The following is a 25,360-nucleotide window of genomic DNA, read 5'->3' on the forward strand; positions in this document are numbered from 1 at the left end:
TAATACTTTATTATGTAAAGGGTATACATAATAAACTTTTTCTTACATTGGATATAACTTCTATTCTTGGTAAAGGCTGCCAAGGCAGCAGAGTCAGGTAAAAAGGATGACAAAGGAGGCAAAAAGTCCCACAGTCCCTCAGGGAAGAGATCCAAATCCCCAGGAAAGGTCAAGAAAGGGAAAAAGGGAGAGTCAGACATGCCACCATCTCCCAAGAAGGAGAGCAAGTTAAAGAAGAGAGGGGATGTAGAAGATACATTCAAAACCATTGGTGAGTCCAGGGGGGACTTAACTTTTCAAAGCAGGGCTGTCCAAGGGAAATTGCTTGCCCCATGGCAAGGAGATACTGCGAGAACTGATGTACTTTTCATTTTTAATAATTCAGTAATTTATGCAATAAATTCATGCAAAACCTCCAAATGAAACATATTTAATTTCCTTGCATTTTCAAAAGAAAAAACGAAGTTGATTATCTAAACCTTTACTAAACAGAGAGAAAACAAGAATATAGAGGTATATGTATAATACTTTTTAGGGGGAGGGGGAGGGGACACAGACCCCATTTTATATAAAAAAATGTCATCTTTTTGTTACAACCCTGAAATAACTCTTCTGAGTCACAATGAGGTATTTTCACATCTTCTCTCAATTTAAACAAAGGATAACATTAAACAGTAATGAGTTTCACTGTTTTCATCGTTCAGATGATGAGCCTGATGAGAATGGGAGTCCTCAGCATTACGTGATCATCCATGGCGTTCTTATGGCACCTGTTCTACAACACCTGTCAGACATCGGCATCAGCGTTGATGCCATCATCCGTGTGAAAGCCGAGAGTTATAAGAGATTTAAGGCAAAGCCTGTTAAGGATGACGCAGACAAGCTAGCTGAGGTACTGTACCCACAAATAGGGGCCTTATGCAAGGACGGCAGCGACGGCATGCTGTGCGCGCTTGCGCATATTCCAAAACGGCCGCTGACAGCATGTGTAGAACATGAAAATAGGGAAATGCCGTTCTAGAATTTCCATCTCGGACAACACACCGTTTTTAAGCAAATCTTGAGCTCATGTGCCATTCTTGATGATGTCACTGTCGTCTTTGCGTAAGGTTTCTAATATACCAAGAATACAACAGAAGCTTGCACTATTTTCTTTAGTGTCTTCTTGGTACTTTGGACTAACTCAAAGAGTACCTCAAAATAATCTTAAAGTTCCTAGCCTGCTTGCAGGCGTTTAACTGGTGTTTATCGCTAACCGCTGTTGTTGTCACCACGTTGTTCTGTTCTGGCCGCACACAAGCTGGAAAGGAGGTGGCCTGAACAAAACAACAATAACGAAAAACGCTGGGCAAATGCCTGGCTACAAAAGTCCATGTAGCTATCAACTCATGAAATAAAGCACAAAACACATTTAAATGGATTTTTTACACTAAACGCACAAGATTTTCAATTAGCCCCTGTACCATCTGCCCAATCAATAATTTATCAAATATTCATTATTTCATATGGGTTAACAGGTGCCTGAGGGAGAAGCTGTTGATGCAGCGCTGCATGCAGAAGATGCTGCTGCAAAGAGGAAGGAAGCAGAAAAGTTGCTGGAGACCTTTTGGGCGGAGTCTGACAGTATTGTTCTCAAGGCGCCGTCAGGGCATAGACTTAAGGATATTGCCAAATATGAGGTTGTGGTCAAAGACAGGACAGTGCCAGAAGAGGGTTTAAATACCCTGGATGGGGACAAAAGGGTGAGCATATAGAGACAGGGCGATAGAACAGACAGACAGACAGACAGACAGACAGACAGACAGACAGACAGACAGACAGACAGACAGACAGGCAGACAGACAGACAGACATATGCATTGGCAGAGAGACTGTTAATGCAAAGACAAGTATGTGATGTAGGCAGACACACATGGGGGTTGGGGTAAAGGGCTGGATGGAGAAAATGACACACATGGGGGTTGGGGTAAAAGGCTGGATGGAGAAAATGACACCCTGACAGAAAGTCATACAGTAAGAAAGATGGACGGAAGGAGGGAAAAATTATATGCATTGAAAGGCAGACAGTGTAGAACAGACAGACAATCTAAAGACAAGTATATGGGCCAATGGATGAACAAAGGACAGACAGATGCATTATACATACATAGATGGACAGAAAGACAAGTCAGCTGAATGGACAGACAATACAACAACAATCACAGGCAGGCAGATGGACACAGCATCAAAAACAGCATATATCTGTGTTGACATTAAATATTTCTCTTGCAGACTGAATTTGGTACTGTGATATTTGAAGATGTGGCCGTCACTTGTTATGACATGTTGGACCATTACCTACAGTACAAGCAGTACCTTGACGCAATGAAGCTCCTACACATACGCACCCTCCCTCCAACCCCATCCTCTGGCCTGCAGGCATCCTCAGTTACAGACATCCCATCGGCGAAGAACCTCGCCACGACCACACCAGGTACGGTCCACGATAACCATACCATACAAGGTACAGTCCACAATAGCCATAACAACACAAGGTACGGTCCACAATAGCCATAACCATGCAAGGTACAGTCCACAATAGCCATAACCATACAAGGTACAGTCCACAATAGCCATAACCATACAAGGTACAGTCCATAATAGCCATAACCATACAAGGTACAGTCCATAATAGCCATAACCATACAAGGTACAGTCCACAATAGCCTGTAACCATACAAGGTACAGTCCATAATAGCCATAACCATACAAGGTACAGTCCACGATAGCCATAACCATACAGGGTACAGTCCACAATAGCCATAACCATGCAAGGTACAGTCCATAATAGCCATAACCATACAAGGTACAGTCCACAATAGCCATAACCATACAAGTTACAGTCCACAATAGCCATAACCATGCAAGGTACAGTCCACAATAGCCATAACCATACAAGGTACAGTCCACAATAGCCATAACCATACAAGGTACAGTCCATAATAGCCATAACCATACATGGTACAGTCCACAATAGCCATAACCATACATGGTACAGTCCATAATAGCCATAACCATACAAGGTACAGTCCATAATAGCCATAACCATACAAGGTACAGTCCACAATAGCCATAACCATACAAGGTACAGTCCACAATAGCCATAACCATACAAGGTACAGTCCATAATAGCCATAACCATACAAGGTACAGTCCACAATAGCCATAACCATACAAGGTACAGTCCATAATAGCCATAACCATACAAGGTACAGTCCACAATAGCCATAACCATACAAGGTACAGTCCATAATAGCCATAACCATACAAGGTACAGTCCATAATAGCCATAACCATACAGGGTACAGTCCACAATAGCCATAACCATACATGGTACAGTCCATAATAGCCATAACCATACAAGGTACAGTCCATAATAGCCATAACCATACAAGGTACAGTCCACAATAGCCATAACCATACAAGGTACAGTCCACAATAGCCATAACCATACAAGGTACAGTCCACAATAGCCATAACCATACAAGGTACAGTCCACAATAGCCATAACCATACAAGGTACAGTCCATAATAGCCATAACAACACAAGGTACGGTCCACAATAGCCATAACCATACAAGGTACAGTCCACAATAGCCATAACCATGCAAGGTACAGTCCATAATAGCCATAACCATACAAGGTACAGTCCACAATAGCCATAACCATACAAGGTACAGTCCATAATAGCCATAACCACACAAGGTACAGTCCACAATAGCCATAACCATGCAAGGTACAGTCCACAATAGCCATAACCATACAAGGTACAGTCCACAATAGCCATAACCATACAAGGTACGGTCCATAATAGCCATAACCATACAAGGTACAGTCCACAATAGCCATAACCATACAAGGTACAGTCCACAAAGCCATAACCATACAAGGTACAGTCCACAATAGCCATAACCATACAAGGTACAGTCCACAATAGCCATAACCATACAAGGTACAGTCCACAATAGCCATAACCATACAGGGTACAGTCCATAATAGCCATAACCATACAAGGTACAGTCCACAATAGCCATAACCATACAAGGTACAGTCCACAATAGCCATAACCATACAAGGTACAGTCCACAATAGCCATAACCATACAAGGTACGGTCCATAATAGCCATAACCATACAAGGTACAGTCCACAATAGCCATAACCATACAAGGTAACGTCCACAAAGCCATAACCATACAAGGTACAGTCCACAATAGCCATAACCATACAAGGTACAGTCCACAATAGCCATAACCATACAAGGTACAGTCCACAATAGCCATAACCATACAAGGTACAGTCCATAATAGCCATAACCATACTAGGTACAGTCCACAATAGCCATAACCATACAAGGTACAGTCCATAATAGCCATAACCATACAAGGTACAGTCCATAATAGCCATAACCATACAGGGTACAGTCCACAATAGCCATAACCATACATGGTACAGTCCATAATAGCCATAACCATACAAGGTACAGTCCATAATAGCCATAACCATACAAGGTACAGTCCACAATAGCCATAACCATACAAGGTATAGTCCACAATAGCCATAACCATACAAGGTACAGTCCACAATAGCCATAACCATACAAGGTACAGTCCACAATAGCCATAACCATACAAGGTACAGTCCATAATAGCCATAACAACACAAGGTACGGTCCACAATAGCCATAACCATACAAGGTACAGTCCATAATAGCCATAACCATACAAGGTACAGTCCATAATAGCCATAACCATACAAGGTACAGTCCACGATAACCATACCATACAAGGTACAGTCCACAATAGCCATAACCATACAAGGTACGGTCCATAATAGCCATAACCATACAAGGTACAGTCCATAATAGCCATAACCATACAAGGTACAGTCCACAATAGCCATAACCATACAAGGTACAGTCCATAATAGCCATAACCATACAAGGTACAGTCCACAATAGCCATAACCATACAAGGTACAGTCCATAATAGCCATAACCACACAAGGTACAGTCCACAATAGCCATAACCATGCAAGGTACAGTCCACAATAGCCATAACCATACAAGGTACAGTCCACAATAGCCATAACCATACAAGGTACGGTCCATAATAGCCATAACCATACAAGGTACAGTCCACAATAGCCATAACCATACAAGGTACAGTCCACAAAGCCATAACCATACAAGGTACAGTCCACAATAGCCATAACCATACAAGGTACAGTCCACAATAGCCATAACCATACAAGGTACAGTCCACAATAGCCATAACCATACAGGGTACAGTCCATAATAGCCATAACCATACAAGGTACAGTCCACAATAGCCATAACCATACAAGGTACAGTCCACAATAGCCATAACCATACAAGGTACAGTCCATAATAGCCATAACCATACAAGGTACAGTCCACAATAGCCATAACCATACAAGGTACAGTCCACAATAGCCATAACCATACAGGGTACAGTCCATAATAGCCATAACCATACAAGGTACAGTCCACAATAGCCATAACCATACAAGGTACAGTCCACAATAGCCATAACCATACAAGGTACAGTCCACAATAGCCATAACCATACAAGGTACAGTCCATAATAGCCATAACCATACAAGTTACAGTCCACAATAGCCATAACCATACAAGGTACAGTCCACAATAGCCATAACCATACAAGGTACGGTCCATAATAGCCATAACCATACAAGGTGCAGTCCACAATAGCCATAACCACACAAGGTACAGTCCACAATAGCCATAACCATACAAGGTACAGTCCACAATAGCCATAACCATACAAGGTACAGTCCACAATAGCCATAACCATACAAGGTACAGTCCACAATAGCCATAACCATACAAGGTACAGTCCACAATAGCCATAACCATACAAGGTACAGTCCACAATAGCCATAACCATACAAGGTACAGTCCACAATAGCCTGTAACCATACAAGGTACAGTCCACAATAGCCATAACCATACAAGGTACAGTCCATAATAGCCATAACCATACAAGGTACAGTCCACAATAGCCATAACCATACAAGGTACAGTCCATAATAGCCATAACCATACAAGGTACAGTCCACAATAGCCATAACCATACAAGGTACAGTCCACAATAGCCATAACCATACAAGGTACAGTCCACAATAGCCATAACCATACAAGGTACAGTCCACAATAGCCTGTAACCATACAAGGTACAGTCCACAATAGCCATAACCATACAAGGTACAGTCCATAATAGCCATAACCATACAAGGTACAGTCCACAATAGCCATAACCATACAAGGTACAGTCCATAATAGCCATCACAAGGTACAGTCCACAATAGCCATAACCATGCAAGGTACAGTCCACAATAGCCATAACCATACAAGGTACAGTCCATAATAGCCATAACCATACAAGGTACAGTCCACAATAGCCATAGCCATGCAAGGTACAGTCCACAATAGCCATAACCATACAAGGTACAGTCCACGATAACCATACAAGGTACAGTCCACAATAGCCATAACCATGCAAGGTACAGTCCACGATAGCCATAACCATACAAGGTACAGTCCACAATAGCCATAACCATACAAGGTACAGTCCATAATAGCCATAACCATACAAGGTACAGTCCATAATAGCCATAACCATACAAGGTACAGTCCACAATAGCCATAACCACACAAGGTACGGTCCACGATAACCATACAAGGTACAGTCCACAATAGCCATAACCATACAAGGTACAGTCCATAATAGCCATAACCATACAAGGTACAGTCCATAATAGCCATAACCATACAAGGTACAGTCCACAATAGCCATAATCTTACAAGGTACAGTCCACGATAGCCATAACCATACAAGGTACAGTCCATATAGCCATAACCATACAAGGTACAGCCCATAATAGCCATAACCATACAAGGTACAGTCCACAATAGCCATAACCATACAAGGTACAGTCCACAATAGCCATAACCATACAAGGTACAGTCCATAATAGCCATAACCACACAAGGTACAGTCCACAATAGCCATAACCATACAAGGTACAGTCCACAATAGCCATAACCATGCAAGGTACAGTCCACAATAGCCATAACCATACAAGGTACAGTCCATAATAGCCATAACCATACAAGGTACAGTCCACAATAGCCATAGCCATGCAAGGTACAGTCCACAATAGCCATAACCATACAAGGTACATTCCACGATAACCATACAAGGTACAGTCCACAATAGCCATAACCATGCAAGGTACAGTCCACGATAGCCATAACCATACAAGGTACAGTCCACAATAGCCATAACCATGCAAGGTACAGTCCATAATAGCCATAACCATACAGGGTACAGTCCACAATAGCCATAACCATACAAGGTACAGTCCACAATAGCCATAACCATGCAAGGTACAGTCCACGATAACCATACAAGGTACAGTCCACAATAGCCATAACCATACAAGGTGCAGTCCATAATAGCCATAACCATACAAGGTACAGTCCATAATAGCCATAACCATACAAGGTACAGTCCACAATAGCCATAATCTTACAAGGTACAGTCCACGATAGCCATAACCATACAAGGTACAGTCCATAATAGCCATAACCATACAAGGTACAGCCCATAATAGCCATAACCACACAAGGTACAGTCCACGATAGCCATAACCATACAAGGTACAGTCCACGATAGCCATAACCATACAAGGTACAGTCCACAATAGCCATAACCATGCAAGGTACAGTCCACGATAGCCATAACCATACAAGGTACAGTCCACAATAGCCATAACCACACAAGGTATGGTCCACGATAACCATACAAGGTACAGTCCACAATAGCCATAACCATACAAGGTACAGTCCATAATAGCCATAACCATACAAGGTACAGTCCACAATAGCCATAACCATGCAAGGTACAGTCCACAATAGCCATAACCATACAAGGTACAGTCCATAATAGCCATAACCATACAAGGTACAGTCCACAATAGCACCGTGTACAGCCCACATATAGGTACATGACCACACAAGGTACAGTACACAGACCATAACAGCTTAAACCACAGAAGGTACAGTCCACAAATACACAACCTCAACCACACAAGGTACAGTCAAGAAATACAAAACCACATCCACTCAAGGTACCGTAGAGTCCACAAACCATAACCACAACCACACAAGGAACTGTACAGTCCACAAATATACAACCACAACCACAAAAGCAGCCTGACAGGGGGTTGTATACATAAGTCTAGAGTGTAGGCAACAAAACACAGCCTCGTGCACACTCTAGTATGATCACATCTACTTTGTTTGAGTCAAACTCTAAAGGGGAGATTAAAAAGTTCATTTCTGGTCAAGACATGGTGCCAACACAAAGCATGGTATGCAGTTAACTTGCATGAGGCAGCTGTGTGTTAAATGGTGTCGTGGATCTATAAGCACCTATTATTAGAGCCATCCTTATCAATTAATGGGACAGACATACTGTATCTCAAGTTTTTATAAACTTCATCACCCTGGATCCTCCACCTGTTTATCTGACTTTCAGTTATCTGACTTTAAGCTACAGTGGCTTTAGTGTGAGGTACAAATTAGGAATTCCTAATTTGTACCTCACTAAACCTCTGTAGCTTACAACTGGTTAATGTTATTTCATATGATATGATACTGTACGTTGAAAGATCTAAGCTGCTGCTTAAATTTTAGAAGGAGCAGCCCCTGTTTCTATTGAACCTGACAAGAGATACTACAACCACCTCATGGAGGGTGTCCCGCCTGACAGCCAGAGTGTCCCCCTGATCCTGAACTGTCTACTGGAGCAGGTACAAGATATTTTGTCCACCATAGCACTACACAAGGGCCATAGCTACAGTTTAAGAGGCGGCATTAGAGGGAAGAGGGGCAGCAGAGTTGATAAAAAGTGTCCCCCTGCTCCTTTAATGCCTACTGGAGCAGGTACAAGATTGGTCAACCATATTACTCCTTGATACACAAGGCCATACTGTACCTGTACCTATTAAGGAGGGAATGGGAAAGCAGAGTTTTTGGAGAGTGTCACCCTGACAGCCAGAGTTCCCAGTGATCCTGAACTGCCTACTGGAGCATGTACAATATTTACCAACAATAGCACTCTCATACATACACTGAATGCTCTTCTCTTACCATCACTACAAAATGCTAGTCACTTCCTTTAACCACTCCTTGTGCCCTTGCATTGCTAGGTGTGTGCTATTGTAGATGAGAACAACCCTCTAGACAAAGAGGATCCCCCACGGGAGGATGGGATGAGTCACCTTCTAGCGTCCTACATCATGGGCAAAGCAGGCAAACTTGCACTCAAAGATGATGAGAAGCAGGTATGGCCAAGTCAGACAAGTGAAAGTTGCCCCATCAACTTTTGGCCCCAAATAAGAATACTGTGTTGCATTGTGACTTCCAAGAAGCTAGAAAATGTGGATTGTTGGATGGGGCTGCAAAGCAAAGTTTAACGGTGTACTGACATTGAGGTTGCTCAGTAACGGCGTTGCTACGCTGGTGGCGAATGTCTGACATGACGAATATCGTTCCTTTGAAGTGTAAATACCACTATTGGAATTTGTTTTTAAACTTCATTTAAATTTCATCATGCGAGATATCAGTGTGTCCGAGCAGGCCAAATGTGCATGCGCGGGCTTTGTTTCACTTCCGGTTCTGCGTTTTCTAAAAAAAGGTTTTTTTGTCGCCAAGTCATTTCAAAAGTTTCAAAACACAATATTTTTTCTGTATTCCTTTTTATTAAATTCTCCCACGTATAGCCAAGAATGGATTTAGTGTTAATCTAATAGAAACCAAAATTATATCAAATACAATAATCTGGGTTTCAGGACCTTTGAAAAATGATACAAAAACAATTACTCAATCATATCTCCATCCCTCAAGATTCATAAAACCTATTTAATATTTGTTTTCGAGCAATTTTATTATTATTTTATTTTATTATTTTATAATAATATTTGCTTTTATCTGTATCACGTTATGACGTCACGGCGTAACGTCATCATAATAGTCAGCACACTTGTGGTGGTCAACTTGGCAAATACCAGATCCTTATGACTTTCTACGAGGCTTTTATGCTATATTCAATTTTCCTTAACAACAGATGTCAGTACACCCTTAAAAGAACCCCCCCCCAAAAAAAAAATATTGCTTTGTTTAAGTGTGGAGTATGGCATGGTATCTCACTTCAGCTTCTACTAAAAAAAATCCCAAAATAATGGGTGAGATATCTGTTTAGGTCACTGTTAGTCCATTTTAATGAACATTATTAAAATAATGTTATATCTTTAAGGCTAAGCACCAGGTCCCACACCCAAACATCCCTTTCCGCTGCCATGTGGTTCCGTCTGAACTGACAGTTATTAGTATGGTTCAGTTACATGTGAAGTGTATTTGTTTACTAATACTAGGTATTAGGTAACATTTTCTTACATTGAAGTCTCAAGCTACAAACACGTCTGCCAATCAAACACTTAATAGGTTGGTTTGATCATGGCTTTTTAATAGCGGATGTTGTTCGTTTGAGCAAAAATTTAATTAAAATTGGCCACCAAGTGAACACATTTCATTGACGAAGGAGTATTTGCAATTTAAACGTTGAGACATAAGCCGTGTAGTAATACAAAAAAAGAATGTATGAAGTTTCTTAACCAAAATTCGTATTTTATAGTCTATCCTAGAGCCCATGGCAGCAGACAAAAAGCCTCAGCCCTCAGCCTCGCCAAGCATGCTTTACCATGGTGACCAGCTGACGTCACGCTTGCACCATCTGACGTCAGTAAACGGCCTCGACCCCATGCAAGCCGAGCTCAGCATGCTGCAACACTTCTCTCAAAACAAACTCATGGAACTCCCGCCAAGAAAAGAGCGGGAAACGGCCGAACGGGCCGCTCGCGCTAATGAGCTACGTCACTTCTGTGCCCCGGATGTAGATTCTGGTTTGTTGGAGCATGCACTTAAGCATTATGCGTTTGAAGGAATGCTACTGAAGGTAGCCAATGAGGAGGGAGAGATCATCGACCCTCGACATCTAGACGAGGCTTTTCTGTCATACTCAAATCCATGGGATTATCCGTACACGAGGCTAGAGGAGTTTAGAAAGGTGAGAGATCCATCTATAGAGATACGTGTTTCACTTATAGGCAAACGTTACCGTAAAAGCTCAATTAATCACTATCTCTTTTAAGGTACTTTTTTATTATGGAAGCTAGTGGAGACTAAGTTGGAATCGGAGACGTAAAACGCTTTTTTCGATTTTGGAAATCAGAACGCCTTTTTCTTCCTCCTCTGTCTACGTCACTTCCGTTTGTTAAGTAGGCCCCCCTCTAGAGCCAAATGTTTCAAATAAGCCCCTTCTCTCTATTAGGTCCCCCACACCACTATCTTTCTCTAACGTAACACGTTTTCAATTGTACAAGTGATTCTTGATATACTAGACAGGTGAAGATCTGTAGCAATGATCAAGGATAGCTAAAACTTTCCACTCTTACTCAAAGTCCCTTTCTATGTACAGGTGAAATTCTGTAGCGATGACTCAGGACAACTGAAGATCTCCGCTTTAGACTCGAGCGAGACACCACTGACGTCATTCCGTAACCTTGACGACTGGTGCTTCATGGAGCATCTGGATCACAATACTTTACTTCAGGTAAAGGCAAATGTATAGGTTAACCCTTCAGGTAAAGGCAAATGTATAGGTTAACCCTTCAGGTAAAGGCAAAGGTGTGGGTTAACCCTTCAGGTAAAGTCAAGGGTGTGGGTTAACCCTTCAGGTAAAGGCAAATGCATAGGTTAACCCTTAAGGTAAAGGCAAATGTATAGGTTAACCCTTCAGGTAAATGCAATGGTGTAGGTTAACCCTTCAGGTAAAGGCAAGGGTGTAAGTTAACCCTTCAGGTAAAGGCAAGGGTGTGGGTTAACCCTTCAGGTAAAGGCAAGGGTGTGGGTTAGCCCGTCAGGTAAAGGCAAGGGTGTAGGTTAACCCTTCAGGTAAAGGCAAGGGCGTGGGTTAACCCTTCAGGTAAAGTCAAGGGTGTGGGTTAACCCTTCAGGTAAAGGCAAGGGCGTGGGTTAACCCTTCAGGTAAAGGCAAGGGTGTGGGTTAACCCGTCAGGTAAAGGCAAATGTATAGGTTAACCCTTCAGGTAAAGGCAAAGGCGTGGGTTAACCCTTCAGGTAAAGGCAAATGTATAGGTTAACCCGTCAGGTAAAAGCAAATGTATAGGTTAACCCTTCAGGTAAAGGCAAGGGCGTCGGTTAACCCTTCAGGTAAAGGCAAATGTATAGATTAACCCTTCAGGTAAAGAAAAGGTGTAGGTTAACCCTTCGGGTAAAGTCAAGGGTGTGGGTTTAACCCTTCAGGTAAAGGCAAGGGTGTGGGTTAACCCTTCAGGTAAAGGCAAGGGCGTGGGTTAACCCTTCAGGTAAAGGCAAGGGCGTGGGTTAACCCTTCAGGTAAAGGCAAGGGCGTGCGTTAACCCTTCAGGTAAAGGCAAGTTTTCGCTTCAGAGTCATTTTACTTCACAGTTATGGTGATAAGAGTTCATTTTCCATACCTGTTTTGTGTCTAACCTAAATGAACATTGTCCAGGTGTTGAAAGAGGCCCAGTTCACCCTACCCTACCTGGACACCTACTACCACAAGCGCGACCACACCCTTCTTCTGGCCCTTCACAACCCAGTCGGACAGGACGGTCGCAGCAGCTCTTCCTGGAATAGCAAGCTGCACTCGAATGTCGGATTCAGAAATTACCTGGACCACGTGGTTAGCTCTATCGACTCGTGGGTACAAGAGAAGGAGAGAGCTAAGAGAGAAGCTACAAGGACACCCACCCCTCCCCCACCGACTATTGATGAGCCGACACCCCCCTTGAAGGTGGAATGAAAATGTTATTACGAGATAAATGAGTCAACCTCTTCTCTATTTCTGAACCATTGCTTTCTTTTCTTTTTCTTTATCGTCTCCGACACGTCTCTTCTGCCTTTATCTTTTTTCCTCTACTTAACTCTTTGTTGTCCTCTTTCCAACTCTCTTTGACTCCTGAGCTCTCTTCTCCATGTGTATAAGTAAAGACTACTATTCGTATTTCTACGTACATCCTCAATAACTTTGATATTTGTAGCCGTATACACCTATTTCACGTTGGACGTTGGACCCAGAGAATCCATGTGTCGTAGCCCGACGTACTTTATTGTTATCAAATAAATAAGCAAATACGCGTAAAAACAAGAACAAATGCAAGTTTGGATAGCTTTAGCATTTTGTGCCTGTAAACTACATGGCTTTCAAAGTCCAGGATTTTACATGTTACCCATGAACCACGAGCCAATGTTACCTGCGATACATGGATTCTCCGAGTGCAAAACTTTATTTTAAGGGCTTATAAAGAGAAACACTACATAGAATTTAAATATATAAATGTGATATCCACCAGGTTGGAAGTCGGTACGGGCTGATGACCCGGTCTGAGATGAATGCTCTGAAGGCTGAGGAGGAGGAGAAGACCAAGAAAGGCAAAGGAAGGAAAAGCGCACGTGGGAGCCGATCACCCAAGCGCAGCACCAAGTCGCGAGAGAAGGAAGGGGAGTCACCGGACAAGAAGGGTAAATGAGCCTTTAAAGAGCCTCTCTTAGCCGCCATGTATTTTCGTTCTAGCAAAATACCAAGTGTGATCAAGAGACCATGGTCTTTTGGTGTGATAAAGCATCCAATTTGTCGTCCTAGCAAATTATTATTATATATTATTTCCATCGGCTGATTTAAGGGGCTTATTGCGATTTATATTTATTTTAGATGGTTACTCATAAATCTTCTCATAATTTGTTTCCAACATTGTGTAAAAACAATAGCCATCGGTTAATTGATCCCTTTTTCGTTTAACTCCAATAGACAAAAAGCGCGAGGGCTCGGCGGGCAGCCGCCCCAAGTCAGGTCGGACTCCATCTGCCCGTGGGTCCTTATCCGTCAAGAGCGCGGCAAGCAAGGGGGACAAGCCCAGGGGCCGTACTCGCTCGCGGATGAGTGACCCTGAGCCTGAACCTGAGGTCCCATTAGAAGACATTACCATCGAGGAACACTTCGATTTCATTGGCTATGACGTGGGGGACAATCTGATACACGCTTCTGGGTCCCTGTCTACTTTGTTTCCTTGCGATGGTGGCCAGATTCGCGTTGATAAGACCTCGTACGTGCAAGGGCCTCAAAATGTCAGGGTCTCTGTGTACAAGGATGGGAACATTTTCGTGCTGCATTTCCTCGAGCCTACAGAGGAGATTCTAACGATCGAGCAGATCGAGGGCTCGCAGATCACCGAAAAGCCAGAAGAAACCGCAACAGATGTCGCCAGTGTTGATATAAAAGAAGAGGGGATTGAAAAGAGTGAGACCGAAGGCAATGAGAAGGAAACCAAGGAGGAACCGAAACCAAAGGGGCCCAAACCATTCTCTGATTTTAGTTCCTTTGTGGCCCAGTTCAGTGATGGCATGACCCTGACCCATAGCGGGTATGGGCCCTCAGGGCGCCTTCATGGTAAGGTTGGTAAGGAACCTGATAGTCTGGCTGGGCCTGTACCTACCGACCCAAGTGCCACGACTCATGGCACTCCAAGCCCACAGCCAGCCAAAGTGGGGTCCCCAAAGGCGAGGAAAAAGGCAGACGAGGATGCGAAAAGGTACGTTAGGCACTAGCACGTTTGGGCAAACGTTGACATTCGAGTTTCTCCCAAAATCGATATCTCGCGCAAGGGTCTGAACATTAACCCTTTTAAAGCGCTGACCAATGCCCATTTAGAGGAGCTGGCCTATTGCCCTAGGGCTGGTTCTGTGTTAGGCTGGTCTCGCCTTAGTATAGATAATGGCTGAATATTGGTCTATGAAAACAACGTTTATCTTCACAGGAGCATAAACAATGCGAATGCGAAACCTAGGTTTGTTTATTATTACGCTTACAGCCTCATTTCTTTGATTTCTTTTATTTGATACCTATGATGTACTGCGAATTACTAAACATGGATTCTGCGAGCGCAACCTTATCTGAAATAGGTGTATATTTGAAAATGAATTAAAGTGCAAATGATACATTTTCTTTCTAGACTTGAAGAGCTGCAACAACAACAACAAGAAGAAGAGCGTGCGCGTCTTGTAGAGGAAGCCAATCAGAGAGCAGCAGAAGAACGCCAGAAGAAGCCCTTCCAGAACCTTTACATCACGTGTCCTGATGGCCTTCACCTCGAGTACTTCAACGATGGGACCTACGACAGTATTGGCGACAGGGGTGGGGTCGGGGTGCGACAAAGGTACCCTGTCAGGGGAGGGGGTAAGCAGCATTGCGATGAGGCAAGGCTGAAACCTGCTATGGAGGAGCAGTCGCGGACTGTGCTTACTGATGGGACTATCATCAAGGTGAGATTTGAATGGATAAGAGATGTAATTAACTAGAGCGATTTGTGGTTACGAAAGACAAGCTGGGCAGCCTGAGCCCAAAGCCGCATTGTCACCAGTTTACTTACTTCCGGTCGATAATGTAACAATATCTGATGATTTTTAACGCAAAACGCGAAAAATATTGCAAAATTATGAAAGCAGTATGTCTATTGGAAGTTTCTTTGAGGATGTGATTGATAATTTAGAACGGATGGCCTGCTAAATAGCGCGGATTCTAATAGATTCTCTTGTCTTTAAACGGTTGAGGTTCCCGTCGGATCTCCGGAAGTAAACTGGTGACAATGCGGCTTTAAATCAGAAAGGAGGTGAGGTGAGGTCAAATGTGAGGTCAAAGGTAAGGTTAGGTTAGGTAAGGCGAGGCGAGGCGAGGCAAGGCGAGGTGAGACTGGGTGAGGTAAGGTAAGATGAGGTGAGGTGATGTAAGGTAAGGTGAAAAGGTTAAGCAAACGCGAAAATATTGCAAGGATTTGTACAAAGTTTGAGAGTAAACATGGAATTGTACCCGACAAAATGTGTCCTTTATCTTGTTCTACAGTTGATGACGGACGGTAGTGTGCAAGTCCTATTCCCCGATGGAGCCCTGGCGAAATGTCCCTCACTCCCTATAAAAACACAAGAACCTGTTAGCAAACCCAACAGCGCTAGCGGCCCTAGACCACAGGAATCCCAGCAGCCCAAGAAATTAATACGGCCACAGGGATCCCAGAAATCGGTGGAGGAACCGATGCCAGTGATAAGTGTACCTGAAAAAATAATTAAATGGACCGCTACAGGGAACGATGGAAGGAGGATCATGACACAGCCTGATGGTGAGGTAGAGGTGGTTGATCCAGTGCTGATGTCTAGTGTGACATGTCCAGAATCTGGACAGGTGGGTGTGTCCGAAAAGACAATTGTGATGTAGTTACTATGAGTTAGCCCATCACTAGAGTGTGATTAAATGTCATTTAACATGTGTTAGCTAGGTTCTGCGCACGCGTGAGGACAATGTTGTCACGGTGGAAAGGCCTGATGGGACGTTCATCGTCGAACACGCTGATGGGTCACGTATCACTACATTTTACCGACAACAACAGCAAACACAAGCTCCAGATAACGAGCTTGGATCACAGGTAGTTACGACGTCATTGTTGTGGGCTGTATTAAAGAGGGTCTCAAATTGTAATAAGTTCTGGGTTTCAGGTGTTAGATATAAAGAAATGCTCGCATGTGAATGAGTAATTGGGGGATGTGTTTATGATGTTTTCAATAACAGAACAGGGTTAAAAGTTAATGATTATTTAAGGTGTGGTTGTTATGTTGTTTATGATTAAAAAGGCCTGATTAAAAGGCCTCCGTTGGTGGTTTAATAATACTTTCTTAGGATGTTTTGTGTTTCCCTCTTACCTTCTTGGGAGGGGACAGGGGGTTTGTTTCACCGCTGTTATTTGAGACACTTATCTTGAATCGTTTCATAAAAAGTGATTGTCTTTCAATACTGAGGTCACTTTCGTATTTATGCAGGCTCAGTATAGCACGGTCAGCGGTAAGTTCGTGAAAGTAGAGTGCCCAGGTTTCTCCACCCTTGTGTTCGAGTGCAAGACGGGCTCATGTCAGACGTTGTTTGGTAACGGCGTGGAAATGAAAACAGCGGCGGATGGCGAGACCGTCATCGACAGACTGGACGGCTCAAGGCTTCACCTCGACGCTAAAGGTATGGTGGAGTCGAAAACGACATATAGGAGGGTGTCATCTTGAAATTAAACCGAGACTTGCTTATTTTCATGTCAGCGAGTCAATCTTGAGGTGTCGGCTGTACCACTATTACAGACCAGACGCACGAAAAAGAATCGCTAGATAAATTAACTGGTTGCTCTTATTAGGTGTGATGTCTTTTGTTCCCCGCGAACTTGCCGATAAAATCGTCTTCCCGCCAGCAAAAGCAACAAGCAAGCCTTCAGATACGCCTTCAGATACGCCTTCAGACACGCCAGCGGGTGTGTATGTCATGCGCACTAACCGGCAAAATTGCTGCGAGCTGCAGGACACTAAAGGTTCCCGCTTTTGCGTCATCTCGAACGGTAACGTGACGGTGGAAAGAGACTGCGCTAAAAAACCCGAATCACGTGACGCGCAGACTGTCACTAGTGAAGAAGACAAGCCAGCCTCACTAGAAAGTACAGTGGTAACCGCGCCTTTGACATCACTAGTTCCCAGGTATTTCATTATCCACGCGGACGGGACTGGGTCGGAGCTCCTCCGCGAGTGTGACGTCAGGGATTTCTTATCCCAGGCGGAAAAGGACCCTGCCACTGCCCTGCTGAGGGCCCCAGTGGAGGGACATCCGGAAGTTACTGGGATCACCGTCATGCGACCTTACTCCGGTGAGTAGGATGATGATGATATTGATGGTTGGTGATGGCGCTAGGGGATTATGATAGTGATGGCGGTGGCGGTGGCGGTGGCGGTGGCGGTGGCGGTGGCGGTGGCGGTGGTGATGAAAGTGATGGTTGTAGGAGGCGATAAAGGTATATGAAAGTGGTGGTGGTGTTTGTAGTGATTGTGATGGTAATATTTATGTCAACGTGTGTGACGATGGTTTTGAAGATCATTCATACGTTGATGGATGTAGGTAATGTTTAAGGTGTTGAGGTAGTAATGGTCATAGTGTGATCGTTTAAATAGTTGTGGTGATGATGACGATTCTGATGGCAATGTAATAACTATTAACCGTCCTTCCCCCCTTCCTCCCAGGCGGTATCAGCAAGATATGGCTTCGGCAAAAGGATGAAGATACCATCATTCCACGCGCTCTGCGTGAGCGAGATTTCAAAAGCCTGCCTTCCCACGAGGATAAGACTCCGGGGCCCAAGTTCGGTACTAATGTCGGTAAGGAGAAAATGTTGCTACATTATAGAAATAGATGAAAAGTTCTTAGAAATTGTGTTCGTAGAAGACTTGTTCGTTAGGGGGTTTTACCCTCAACAGGAAGTTAGAGTATTTTTTTTGCTATGGTCGATATGAAATTAAGAATTTTCAGGATAATCCTAAAAATATAATAATCTAAATTCTCACTACCTGACCAGTTTGTTTGTGACTGAAATAGCATGAAGTATTATCGTGTTTATCACAAAAATATTCTAAACTGACCGCTTGTTCACTTTGTCAGTGACCGATGTAGGTGAGAAGAATTTTGAGGTTAATTGCACTGTTGAGTAAAAGGAATGAACTGTTCTTTTAGGGGCTGGTGTGAGCGTTGGGACAGTCCCAAAACAAGAAGCACAACCGCTGATCACGTGCCCGCGGGCTCTTGAGTTCCGCCAGCTCATCCAGTACAGACCGCTGACACTACATGACCGTCAGCTCATCGTAAAAGCAATAGAAAACTACAGCGAGTATGTGGAGAAGCGAGAGAAGAGACTGGACTCTATTCTACCACAGGACCCCCGCGAGGAGAGCGAGAAACTTGCGGCGGAACAGTTGGAGCTTAAAGTGAGTACATGTAATGATCATCATCATTTTATTTTACTTTATATTTAAAGGGGGACAAGATTAAAGCCACCTTATTTTTAGGGCACGTGACGAACTGGTAGACCTTTTTCTTTTTTTTTTCGCAAGTGCATGGACGCATAGTACTGGAAGGGAAATAATTCCTGGAAAATTAAAGCTATTTTCAGATTTGTATCGGCTTTTAGAACTAAGGTTTTCCTGAATATCTGTTTTTGGTATAAAATAATAAATTCGTTATTCGGTCTGGTGTGACATCGTCGAAAAATGTCAATACCCATCCATTATTTTATTATATACTTTAGAATAGAATTGAGTCCTTTTTCTTATTTTTGGATGGATTGAATTTTTAAGTGACCTGAGAAAATTTAGTTTGCCGCTTTATTTAACTTCATATTTTGCAAAAGGTTTTGTAGGCAAACATGGTCACACAAGTAAAACACAGGTCTGCGCGTAAGCCATAAGTGGTCCTTTTTTGGACCAATATCTGAACAATCACGTGATTTATGTTTACTATGCGCCCGGTTACCGCTAAAACTGCTGTGGAAATTCAACCTGTGCAATTAAATAACGTTTAAAATCGTGTTTTGTGTTGAAGATGGCAGAAGCCCAAACTTCTACGGACCCTCCCCTCCCCCCTGCTAAAGACACAACAGAAATCAATGATGACGTGCAGGACACCGCAAACCAGCTAACCAACCAGATCGCAGGTTCAGAAGTCAGCAAGGCTTACGTAGATGCCATTACTCCCGAACCAGTACCCAAGCCGCCACCTCCGAGATGGAAGAGACCTGGTACCGAGTGGGAGAGAGATAAGATTGAGCTGGCCGAATTGGAGTATGGGAAACACGCGCTCAGATACCAGGAGGTGCCGAACTATTTCGAAACAGCACAGGGTTAGTGGATGTAACGATTTGATAACACAGCAGGTGTTTTGCCAAAAGACTTAAACAGCACAGGGTTAGTGAATGTAACGATTTGATAACACAGCAGGTGTTTTGCCAAAAGACTTAAACAGCACAGGGTTAGTGAATGTAACGATTTGATAACACAGCAGGTGTTTTGCCAGAAGACTTAAACAGCACAGGGTTAGTGAATGTAACGATTTGATAACACAGCAGGTGTTTTGCTAAAAGACTTAAACAGCACAGGGTTAGTGAATGTAACGATTTGATAACACAGCAGGTGTTTTGCCAGAAGACTTAAACAGCACAGGGTTAGTGAATGTAACGATTTGATAACACAGCAGGTGTTTTGCTAAAAGACTTAAACAGCACAGGGTTAGTGAATGTAACGATTTGATAACACAGCAGGTGTTTTGCTAAAAGACTTAAACAGCACAGGGTTAGTGAATGTAACGATTTGATAACACAGCAGGTGTTTTGCTAAAAGACTTGAACAGCACAGGGTTAGTGAATGTAACGATTTGATAACACAGCAGGTGTTTTGCCAGAAGACTTAAACAGCACAGGGTTAGTGAATGTAACGATTTGATAACACAGCAGGTGTTTTGCCAGAAGACTTGAACAGCACAGGGTTAGTGAATGTAACGATTTGATAACACAGCAGGTGTTTTGCTAAAAGACTTAAACAGCACAGGGTTAGTGAATGTAACGATTTGATAACACAGCAGGTGTTTTGCCAGAAGACTTAAACAGCACAGGGTTAGTGAATGTAACGATTTGATAACACAGCAGGTGTTTTGCCAGAAGACTTAAACAGCACAGGGTTAGTGAATGTAACGATTTGATAACACAGCAGGTGTTTTGCCAGAAGACTTAAACAGCACAGGGTTAGTGAATGTAACGATTTGATAACACAGCAGGTGTTTTGCTAAAAGACTTAAACAGCACAGGGTTAGTGAATGTAACGATTTGATAACACAGCAGGTGTTTTGCCAGAAGACTTAAACAGCACAGGGTTAGTGAATGTAACGATTTGATAACACAGCAGGTGTTTTGCCAGAAGACTTAAACAGCACAGGGTTAGTGAATGTAACGATTTGATAACACAGCAGGTGTTTTGCTAAAAGACTTAAACAGCACAGGGTTAGTGAATGTAACGATTTGATAACACAGCAGGTGTTTTGCCAGAAGACTTAAACAGCACAGGGTTAGTGAATGTAACGATTTGATAACACAGCAGGTGTTTTGCTAAAAGACTTAAACAGCACAGGGTTAGTGAATGTAACGATTTGATAACACAGCAGGTGTTTTGCCAGAAGACTTAAACAGCACAGGGTTAGTGAATGTAACGATTTGATAACACAGCAGGTGTTTTGCTAAAAGACTTAAACAGCACAGGGTTAGTGAATGTAACGATTTGATAACACAGCAGGTGTTTTGCCAGAAGACTTAAACAGCACAGGGTTAGTGAATGTAACGATTTGATAACACAGCAGGTGTTTTGCCAGAAGACTTAAACAGCACAGGGTTAGTGAATGTAACGATTTGATAACACAGCAGGTGTTTTGCTAAAAGACTTAAACAGCACAGGGTTAGTGAATGTAACGATTTGATAACACAGCAGGTGTTTTGCCAGAAGACTTAAACAGCACAGGGTTAGTGAATGTAACGATTTGATAACACAGCAGGTGTTTTGCTAAAAGACTTAAACAGCACAGGGTTAGTGAATGTAACGATTTGATAACACAGCAGGTGTTTTGCCAGAAGACTTAAACAGCACAGGGTTAGTGAATGTAACGATTTGATAACACAGCAGGTGTTTTGCTAAAAGACTTAAACAGCACAGGGTTAGTGAATGTAACGATTTGATAACACAGCAGGTGTTTTGCCAGAAGACTTAAACAGCACAGGGTTAGTGAATGTAACGATTTGATAACACAGCAGGTGTTTTGCTAAAAGACTTAAACAGCCTCTGCCAGCCGCCATTTTGTCATCCTAGCAAAGTCATCCTTGTAAGCCTGCAAAAGCATCCATTTCCATCGGCTGATCTCGGAAAGCCAATGCGATATTTTCGATGGAATATGGTAAATAAAGCATAAAACTTTGTTTTCAGATTGTTATTTCGAAATTTTGACATATTTTGTGCCTTCCAATATCAAGTGAAAACAATAACAAAGGTATAGCTGACAGCGGTCCTTTAATAGTGCGATGCACGCTACCGTGGCTACATTACAAAGCTAGACAATTACTGTACGAGCACAACATTTTTATTGACCCGAACTTCAACAAGGAGGGTTCAGTCGTGCTCTTGAGCATTCCCTTGCCTGATTGGCTAGTGAAGATCATGTCAATCATTGAGTATTCCCTTGCCTGATTGGCTAGTGAAGATCATGTCAATCATTGAGCATTCCCTTGCCTGATTGGCTAGTGAAGATCATGTCAATCATTGAGCATTTCCTTGCCTGGTTGGCTTGTGAAGATCATGTCAATCATTGAGCATTCCCTTGCCTGATTGGCTAGTGAAGATCATGTCAATCATTGAGCATTCCCTTGCCTGATTGGCTAGTGAAGATCATGTCAATCATTGAGCATTCCCTTGCCTGATTGGCTAGTGAAGATCATGTCAATCATTGAGCATTCCCTTGCCTGATTGGCTAGTGAAGATCATGTCAATCATTGAGCATTCCCTTGCCTGATTGGCTAGTGAAGATCATGTCAATCATTGAGCATTCCCTTGCCTGATTGGCTAGTGAAGATCATGTCAATCATTGAGCATTCCCTTGCCTGATTGGCTAGTGAAGATCATGTCAAGCATTGAGCATTTCCTTGCCTGATTGGCTAGTGAAGATCATGTCAATCATTGAGCATTCCCTTGCCTGATTGGCTAGTGAAGATCATGTCAATCATTGAGCATTCCCTTGCCTGATTGGCTAGTGAAGATCATGTCAATCATTGAGCATTCCCTTGCCTGATTGGCTAGTGAAGATCATGTCAATCATTGAGCATTCCCTTGCCTGATTGGCTAGTGAAGATCATTTCAATCATTGAGCATTCCCTTGCCTTATTGGCTAGTGAAGATCATGTCAATTATTGAGCATTCCTTTGCCTAATTGGCTAGTGAAGATCATGTCAACATTGAGCATTTTCTTGCCTGGTTGGCTAGTGAATATCATGTCAATCAAAGAGCACGTTTCTTGCATCTTTTACTTACCAAAACGCGCGCTACAGTGGTAACGTTTTAACAGTTAGCCAATCAGTATTCGATGATTACAGTTTTTATTGACACGAACTTCATAACCAGGAAGAGTTGTGGTCTGATGTAAAACATTCCTTGTCACTCTGGTTGGCTAGTGAAGTTCATTTCAAATCGATAGTACGTTTCTAGCATCCTTCCATCCATTGGTTTGAATTGGTTTACTCACAAAGATGTCAAGATGGCTAGGCTAGCTCGCGATGCACTGTGAATTAGAGCTTCGTGATGAACCACTTTCGAACAAACTGATAGGTTTTAAGATTTCTACTTGGCGCAGGTGGTACACGTCAAAACGATTATCGTCTCCTGCAAAAGAATGACATTTTCCCAAGTTTTTTTTTTTAACTTTGTCTATTCCGACTTATTATTGCTGCATGGCAACTTTTAAAAATCCTAATTAGAAACACCTTTGTTATTATTTGCATTCAATATTTTGTTATTGCATATGGAAATATACATCTAAAAGATTTGAATTTCATATGAATTCCAATCGATGATAGACTCTTTCGCATCGCCTTGTGTGTTCGCAGGTCAAGAGTTTCTTCGCCACACATACACCAACGTACCAGACATGGACGCGCTGACCGCATCCTTAGCACAGCAATCCCGACACCCTCCCCCTGGGAAAGCAAGCATTCCGGACACACCTGTCTCTGATAAGGCATCTGGTAAGAGATATGATAGTCTCCTGCGCAGCCGTCCCTAGTGTCAGTCTTGAATCACTAAGGACGGCTGCACAGGAGACTAGCGATACCAGTGATTTTGATTATTTGCGATGAGGAAAAGTTTTGCTCGAATATGCCAAAGAACAATCAAAGTAATTTGACGATGTTAAAGTGATGACGATGTTTATGATGATGATTATAATGATGATGATGAGAAAGACGATGATGATTAGAATGTTTATGATGATAATGATGGTAGTATAGTAGTGGTACTGTGCGGCACATAATGTGCTTCTTGCGGCCTCTCAACACCACTGTTCTTCATCCCCTCTTTACCTCAGACAAGAATCCTGAAGTAACAGAGCCTTCTTCATATGTCAACACCGAGATGGCGTCCCCTGCAGCAGCCGGTAGCAGCAGCATCACACCAAGCAATCTACGCCCTACTAACCCCACCCCTGTCCACGCTACAGACGGTGGCACCCCCACCCCTCTCAGGTGAGCAAAGACCACTTCCTTGCAATCCGTGTAATAGGGAACTAGAGCTTTAAGATCACGTGACCTTTTGATTGGCAAATTCAAGGCACAATAAACAAAGAAATGACTACGCCCGTCACGCCAAAGAACGAAGAAAAAAAATGAAAATAAACACTTTCTAAAAGAAAATATCTGGCTTTAGTCGTAAGCGCTAAATAAGTTACTTTTGTTGCTCTTGTTTTGCCGATAAAAGCCTGAGCGCGCGCTAGTTGTCACCAAAAATGTCACGTGATCTCCAAACGCAAATCCTCTTTGGTCAGTTTTATTTGTCAAGAATCGTCGAGTTTGACTCTTGTGTCGCATTCATCAGACCAACCAACCCGACGCCTGCCCATGCAGCCAGCAAGCCGTCCAACCCGCGACCTAGCAACCCCACACCAAAACATGCTATGGGAGAGGGGGTAAGCGACAATTCAGCTGAACCACCATCCCCAGGGGAGTCCCCACAGTGGCGCAACAACCTGGAGTCCGTACAGGAAGTAACCGCAAACGAACAGGATGATGGGATAGCTAATGCTGTGCCTCGATCTGAGGAGGATGATGAGCCAATCAGCGATACACGTAAGAACTGGTTTGGACATGTATTGTTACACTGTGTTCATATCATCGTTTTTTATCGTAGCATAATGATGATGTGTGTAGCTTGCGTGCACTAAGTTTATGTCATCGTTTGTCATCATAGACTATGATGTCTGTACCTTGTGTACACTAAGTTTCCATCATCGTTTGTCATCATAGACTATGATGTCTGTACCTTGTGTACACTAAGTTTCCATCATCGTTTGTCATCATAGACTATGATGTCTGTATCTTGTGTACACTAAGTTTTCATCATCGTTTGTCATCATAGACTATGATGTCTGTACCTTGTGTACACTAAGTTTTCATCATCGTTTGTCATCATAGACTATTATGTCTGTACCTTGTGTACTCTAAGTTTTCATCATCGTTTGTCATCATAGAT

At 42.9% G+C, this 25,360-nt stretch overlaps 1 protein-coding gene across 2 annotated transcripts in view; it reads left to right on the forward strand.

Annotated features, from left to right (window-relative positions):
- The window catches only part of LOC5501035 (sperm-associated antigen 17), a 31,036-nt gene that overhangs the window by 1,415 nt on the left and 4,261 nt on the right, over positions 1-25,360 (forward strand). Inside the window, exons 4-25 of one of the 2 annotated variants that reach the window (XM_048721880.1) lie at positions 76-271; positions 705-892; positions 1,518-1,742; positions 2,271-2,472; positions 8,780-8,895; positions 9,295-9,429; positions 10,779-11,210; positions 11,622-11,756; positions 12,699-12,983; positions 13,543-13,711; positions 13,998-14,778; positions 15,199-15,508; positions 16,086-16,421; positions 16,516-16,662; positions 17,054-17,243; positions 17,413-17,913; positions 18,284-18,418; positions 18,771-19,021; positions 19,635-19,932; positions 23,725-23,862; positions 24,201-24,357; positions 24,707-24,957. In XM_048721880.1, coding sequence (XP_048577837.1) covers positions 76-271; positions 705-892; positions 1,518-1,742; positions 2,271-2,472; positions 8,780-8,895; positions 9,295-9,429; positions 10,779-11,210; positions 11,622-11,756; positions 12,699-12,983; positions 13,543-13,711; positions 13,998-14,778; positions 15,199-15,508; positions 16,086-16,421; positions 16,516-16,662; positions 17,054-17,243; positions 17,413-17,913; positions 18,284-18,418; positions 18,771-19,021; positions 19,635-19,932; positions 23,725-23,862; positions 24,201-24,357; positions 24,707-24,957 — 5,578 coding nt within the window. Of the gene's footprint in view, positions 1-75; positions 272-704; positions 893-1,517; positions 1,743-2,270; positions 2,473-8,073; positions 8,102-8,779; positions 8,896-9,294; positions 9,430-10,778; positions 11,211-11,621; positions 11,757-12,698; positions 12,984-13,542; positions 13,712-13,997; positions 14,779-15,198; positions 15,509-16,085; positions 16,422-16,515; positions 16,663-17,053; positions 17,244-17,412; positions 17,914-18,283; positions 18,419-18,770; positions 19,022-19,634; positions 19,933-23,724; positions 23,863-24,200; positions 24,358-24,706; positions 24,958-25,360 lie in introns of those variants that run through there. The other variant, XM_048721881.1, reaches the window with a different exon arrangement.

The sequence above is a fragment of the Nematostella vectensis genome, chromosome 14 (assembly GCF_932526225.1).
Source record: "Nematostella vectensis chromosome 14, jaNemVect1.1, whole genome shotgun sequence".
NCBI lineage: Eukaryota > Metazoa > Cnidaria > Anthozoa > Actiniaria > Edwardsiidae > Nematostella > Nematostella vectensis.